Source organism: Tamandua tetradactyla, chromosome 18 (assembly GCF_023851605.1).
Source record: "Tamandua tetradactyla isolate mTamTet1 chromosome 18, mTamTet1.pri, whole genome shotgun sequence".
Lineage (NCBI taxonomy): Eukaryota > Metazoa > Chordata > Mammalia > Pilosa > Myrmecophagidae > Tamandua > Tamandua tetradactyla.
This window is the reverse complement of record NC_135344.1, coordinates 3,044,230-3,050,229: the sequence shown is the minus strand read 5'-3', so window position 1 is coordinate 3,050,229 and position 6,000 is coordinate 3,044,230. Positions and strand designations below refer to the sequence as shown.

General features: G+C 62.0%; 1 protein-coding gene across 3 annotated transcripts in view; it reads left to right on the top strand.

Moving 5' to 3' along the window:
• The first annotated feature begins 497 nt into the window (after positions 1-497).
• NFATC1 (nuclear factor of activated T cells 1) overlaps positions 498-6,000 on the top strand; it is a 106,276-nt gene continuing 100,773 nt past the window's right edge. For 2 of the 3 annotated variants that reach the window (XM_077135180.1, XM_077135178.1), the window contains exon 1: positions 498-978. In XM_077135180.1, coding sequence (XP_076991295.1) covers positions 852-978 — 127 coding nt within the window. In that variant the 5' untranslated portion in view covers positions 498-851. Of the gene's footprint in view, positions 979-5,269; positions 5,389-6,000 lie in introns of those variants that run through there. The other variant, XM_077135179.1, reaches the window with a different exon arrangement.

Here is a 6,000-nt window from a genome sequence, read left to right as displayed (position 1 = left end):
TAGCTCAGATAGCTACGGAATAAAAATGATAACTCCGAGTCTGGGCACTGAAATGCAATCTGTTAGCAATTTAGCGGGATGGGAATTTCCTTTCTCGGGCCTGCCAGTGGAAGCTCTTTTCCAAATTTCCACAGCGGGGGAAGCCTGCGCTTTGACATAATGACTTCAGCATGCAGGGCGCTCTCTGCGCCCCACCTCCGCCTCCCCCCTCCCCGCTTCGGGAAGGCAGAGGGTGGCTTCTCTAGGGACGCCCAGGGGGTCCTAGGCATCTGGGTGGACTGTTGGGCCCGGGGGCCCCTGCCCACGCCGCGGTCCCCAGCCGCCGAGCGGCAGAGCCCGGGTGGGGGAGGCGCGGGCGCGGGGCGGGCGCGGGGCGGGCAGGGGCGTGATGTCACGGGAGGCAGGCGGGGCGGGGGGGGCGCGGGAGCGGCCGGGCCGGCGGGAGGCGGGGGAGGGTGTTTTCCAGCTTTAAAAAGGCAGAGGCAGCGCGCGGGCCTGCGTCAGAGCCAACCGTGGAGACTCTTGCAAACTCGCCGGGCAGAGTCGAGGCGCCGAGGTCCAGCGGGCAGGGGGCGCGTGCGGCGGGCGCACACCTCGGAGGCCCCCCACCACCCAGCTCAGATCCGAGGCCGCAGCCCGGGGGTCCCTGCCACGCGCGCGCACGCCCCTCAATGACACTTGGCCACAGCGCGCGGCGCTGAGCCACGCCAGAAGGTTTCCGTCGGTGGGAAGCACCCGACTTGCCGCCGGGAAGACGCGACCTCGGGGCGGCGGCCGCGCACCAGGAGGCCGCGGGGCGCGGAGAGGAGGGTGCCTCTGCTCCTCCTCCTGCTCTCGCCGCCGCCGCGTGGATGCCAAGTACGAGTTTCCCAGGCCCTTCCAAGTTTCCACTCGGCGCTCCGGCTGCCGTCTGCGGGAGAGGAGGCACTTCGCGGCCCGCGCGGCCCGCCCGCGGCACCATGAAGTCAGCGGAGGAAGGTAACCCGGCGCCGCCGCTCCCCCCGCAGCGCCGCTCCCGCCCCCCCGCCCCCCCGCAGCCGGCGGCCCCGGCCCCGCGAGCCACGCGGCACGCGCCCGCGGGATGGCGGGGCTCCCCGGCCCGGGAAGGGGGGAAGGCCCGGCCGGGGTCCGGCGCCGCAGGGCGGGCGAGGCCGGGCGCCGGGCGGCGCGCGCCGGCTGGGAAGCGGTGTCCCCCTGGTGTTTCCCCGAAGCAGCCTCGGCCCTGGATGCGCCTTCTTGCCAATAGGTGTCTCCGCTCCTCTGCGCGCTGACTCCGCGAACTTGGCCTCGGCTCCCGGCTCGAGGTGGAGGCGGGCCGTGGACAACTCAGAACGCCAGATTTGGGGACCGGGCTGAGGCTAGAGCAGTCAGAACCTCAGCGTGGACTTTGGGATGCGGTGTAATTTCATTTAGCTTTTTTATGAAAGTGAAAGAGGGTCGGGTTTCTTTCGGAAAGCGGTAAGGCCACACTTTGGCTCTAAAGACAACCCTGCTCCGGGAGCGCGGGCGCCGGGCCCTTGCGCAGCTCTGCCTGCTGCTGGCCCTGCTCTGAGCTGGGCAGTGCCAAGGGGTGCTTAAACCGGCCAGGGCCACTCGGGGGCTGCCGTTTTGCTTTTGGTTCCACAAGCCGGACTAAAAGTGACCGAGTGCTTTGCCAGTCTACAGCGCTAACTAAAGCCACCTTAGAGAAATGTGATCCAACCGTAGAAAAGGTTTCAGGCCAGTTGGAAAAATGACCGCCGAATTTCAAGCTGCTTTTTTAATAGGAAAAAAAAATCGACATAAGTTTTGGTCCCTAAAATCTGGCATTTGCTCTTCCCTTCTGGCCTCCTGGTGACAAGTCCATTAGATATGAAATTCTCAGAGCCTCCGGCATGTCGACTTACAAGTCCCCAGTCCAAGTCTCCTTGCCCAGCACGGCCTCGTCTGGGCTCCCGGGAGGACCCAAGCCTACCCAGGAAATGCCTACCTTTGGTGGCCCCTGCAGGTGCCATTGAAAACCGGTGAGAAGCCCCAGTTGGGGTTCAAGATGGCACACTCATGACTTAAAATGGAAGTTAACTTTCCAAAACCTTCCAGCGACTGAAGTATTTTCTTGAAATTATTTTGAGAAAGCTTGCAAACCATTCCTCCTATGAATACATAGCTCTCTCTGTTTTAAAAAATAAGGGCCGACATTCTTCCGACAAGTGCCAGAAATACTGCCATTTCCTCTGCTCATCTAATAAACAGGGCACCCCATGTGCAGGAGACTTCTGTCCCCGAAGATGCCGACTTTGGGGAACCAACTTCTCAGTAAAGACAGGGAACCAGTGCCGTAAGCGTGGTCCGTGACCGACGCTCTCCTCCATGTCTGTGAGTCCTTGCGTTATAAAGGACTCCGTACATCTGTATCAAGGAAAGTAGCTATGGTGCATGTTTTTTGCCATTTCATCCCACTTTTTAAAAATGTTGAAATGTAACTGTCGGGTAATGTTCACGTGAAAGATCTTGAATTAGAAAAGTTTAAAAATATTTTTTGGCTGAGGTTTTGATTTTAAATCCTTGGACACTTATTTCAGCATTTTCCCTACATAATTCTTATCCCTGCTGCAAAAAGGTTGGTCTTCATATAATTTCCAAGTCTAGTCTAGGTGAACAGTCAGATTCTGTCCATAATAAGGGATCTCTTTTCTCTTATAAGAGTACATCTGTGGGGCTGATGGTGATTTTTCCTGTTTACTAATTAAGAAAATTTTGGCAAATGCTTCTGGTAAAATGCAATGAGCTAGGCCCAATAGTGGCCTCTGAATAAACAAACACTGATAAAGTTGATAAGGACTACAAAACCAGCCTAACCAAAAAGATCTGATGGAGTCTTTACTACATGCAGGCAAAGGGCGCGGAAGGGAGGGCGCGTCAAGCAAACCGCGGGCTGCTGGGCTGGGTCTAGAGGCCAGAAGAAAATCCTGCGTCTCGACCATCGGGTCATAGGCAGCAGCTGCACCCCAGGGACCTGGAGCTCCCCAACCCCCTGAGCCCGGCCCCTGGGCTGGGCGCGCTCTCCAGGGCCCCCCCGAGCCCAGCCCCTGGGCTGGGCCCCCTCTCCAGGGCTCCTTCGGAAGCCCGTGCTTGTCTGTCATGGGGAGGGCGGGAGGCACAGGCCTGCAGGCAGCCACCCAGGCGGAGGCCGCGCTCGGAGCTGCCCAGAACAAAGCTCGCTCTGTTCTGCCACCACTTAACTTCGCGGCATTATTTCCTAATCCAGATTAGCAAACGGCACGGTGCTTGCTCCTGCCTTATCACAGCCAACACTGCAGCTTTGTGTCCTCCTGGCATCCGGGCAGCCTCTGCAGGACGCCGTCCAACCTAAACATTTCCACCAAGACAGGAGCGTCTGATGACTTGGCAAAGGAGAGCCAGGACCCATCGTCCCCCCATCCCCCCCCACCTCCTGGCACTGGGGTGGGGTGGAGGTGTCAGTGAGAGGTGCGAAGGGGGCATTTTAAAAGCAGCCAGCCCACCTGCTTGCCTTGTGGGGATCTGAAACCTGGGGGAACCAGCTCGGTCTCACCATGGAACAGCCCTGAGCCTCGCCTCCTCAGGGCCAAGGAATGCATGGGGCCTGTGCCAGGACCAAAGCGTGAACCCACTTTCTCCACATGAGTTTAGCAAAAAGTTTTAGTGTAAACAGATGATAAAGACTGTTACTTGTGTGTGATTTTTTGCCGGGAGTGAGAAGGTGGCTGAAGTTGAAAGAAAGAATGAAAACAAAGAAAATTAAATGTTGCAGCTTCTCAACAGAAAGCAGAAGTTCCATTTGCCTGAAGGTCAGCAAAAAGCAAACTAAAACACAAGAGCCCTCCAACATACATCTCAAAGTGAGAACTATTATTAGAGACGAAATCAGGCCAAACTGAACTATAGTTTATCGCGGGAGAAAACTAGCCATCTGAAAAGGGTCACCAAGGAAGAGCGCTGGAGACTCCACGTGATTGCCGGGTTATCTGCTTCTGGAAAAAGCGATACCCGCAGGGCCAAAGGGCCCCCAGGGCAGAAGGGAAGACATTTTGATGAGCAACAGAGTTGCAAACATTGAAATTTATACCCCACCCCTCCTTTCCCTTCTTGACTCCCTTGTGCATCTCCCCCAGAGCCCTTTCCTCCACCACCTCCGCCTGCTGGTCCAGCTGCACTTCACACCCTTCCCAGGCCCGGGGAAGCTGCGGGGGGCGCGGGCATCCTGGGGGTCACAGCTGTGGGCTGCATGTTTTCAGTGCTGCCTCACCCCTGCCCTTTTAAACAAGGGGTTCCTCAAAGACTCACTGGCAGGTGTACTGTGTGAGTGTGCACACGGTGAGTGTGCATGTGAGCGTGTACACGGGTGAATGTGTGCATGACTGTGCATGTGGGTTTTAGAGTGGGGACTAAGGGAAACAGTATTGCAAAGGCCCAGGGGTGCCCCAAGGTAAAAGCCAGCAGAGGCTGAGCCAGGTGGCAGCCAGCATGAAGGCACGGGGGTGGGGGAGTGGCGGGGGGGGGGGTCACATTCCTTATGCTTGGGGACAGCCCCCCATTTACCTGCCACTTTTGGTCATGTCTTTAGCAGAGGTGAAGAAAAGTGGTATTCTCGGAACCTGTTGCCTGAAGTTGCAAAGCTCTTCCATAACGCATTGCAAGCACACTCAGGGTCCTCAGCCCGGGCCCAGGGACAGTTTGTGTGCCGTGGGGCAGCAGCGCGGCAGAACGCGCGGCTGGAGGAGGAGAGGTCCAGCCCTCTGCAAAGCGATTTTTTTCTTTAAACTTTTACATCCAAGTCAGTAGCGGGCTCTCCTCCAGGCCCGGGCCGTCCTGCTTGGGCACTGGGCAGGCTGAGCCCTTGTCCCCGTGGAGGTCCACGCTGCTCCCGGGCCGCCAGCGCCCCCGCGCCAGCGGGATGGGGTGACGGGGGGCGGGCCCAGGCGCGGGTCCCGGAGGGCGGCGGGCGCCCGGGTCCCGGGGGTGGGGGTGGGGCCCTGGGGGCGCCCGGCCCCGCGTGGGGCGCTGGAGGGGGCTGGGTGAAGGGCGCGCCGCCTCGCGCAGGGAGAGTTTATTTCAGACTCGGAAGCCGGCGGGGCGGGAGGCGCGTTTATAGAAACCCGGAAACACCGGGCGGGGGCGGGGGCGGGCCCGGGGGAGTTGGGGGGCGGGGGAGGGACCGGCGCCCGGGGGGGCGGGGGAGGGCGGGGCCCGGGGCGGGGAGGGCCGGGGTGGGGGGGCCCGGGGGTCACGTTACGCGGAGCCCGCGGGGAGCAGCGCCCGCCCGCCCCGCAGGTGCCCGCGCCCGGCCCGCCATGACGGGGCTGGAGGAGCAGGAGTTCGACTTCGAGTTCCTCTTCGAGTTCAACCAGAGCGCGGGCGCCGCCGCAGGTGGGCTCCGTGGGGCCGCGGGGCGCGGGGCGGGAGCGCAGCCCTGGCCGGGGGTCCCCGGGGCGCGGGGTGGGGAGCCGGGGTCCGAGGCCCAGCGCCTGGAAGTTGTGGTGCGGCCGCGGGCGCCCGGGGCCAGCGCCAGGGGCCGAGCAGCGGCGCCCCGGCCTCCAGCGGGGTCGCCGGCCCGGACGTCCCGACCCCGGCCGCGCGGGTCGCCCCCGTCGCGGGGCCCCGCGCGGGGTCGCGGGGTGTTCGGCCGCGGCCCGGGCCGCGGCTCCCGCTTGCGAAACTGGCCGGGACTGCGAGAACCGTCGCTTTCTTTCGTTTTCTCTTCTCTGTCCAAAGGAGGCTCCGGCCGCAGCGACGGGGGCTGGTGGGGCTGTCGTGGGGGCGGGGGTCCGGCTCCCGCGCACCCTCGGAGCCTCTGTGCCTGGTCGCGGCTCCCCGGCACTCCCGGAATCAGGAGCCCAGGGCGCCCCTCGTCCGGCCTCCCCCCTCCTCACAGCCGAGCCGAGGCCCCGGGCCCTCTCCGTCCGCCGACCTGTGGGGACCAGGAAGGCTCGGGGCAGGGCCTTGGCCAGGAGAGGCCGCAGCTGTTGGCTCAGAGGGTGA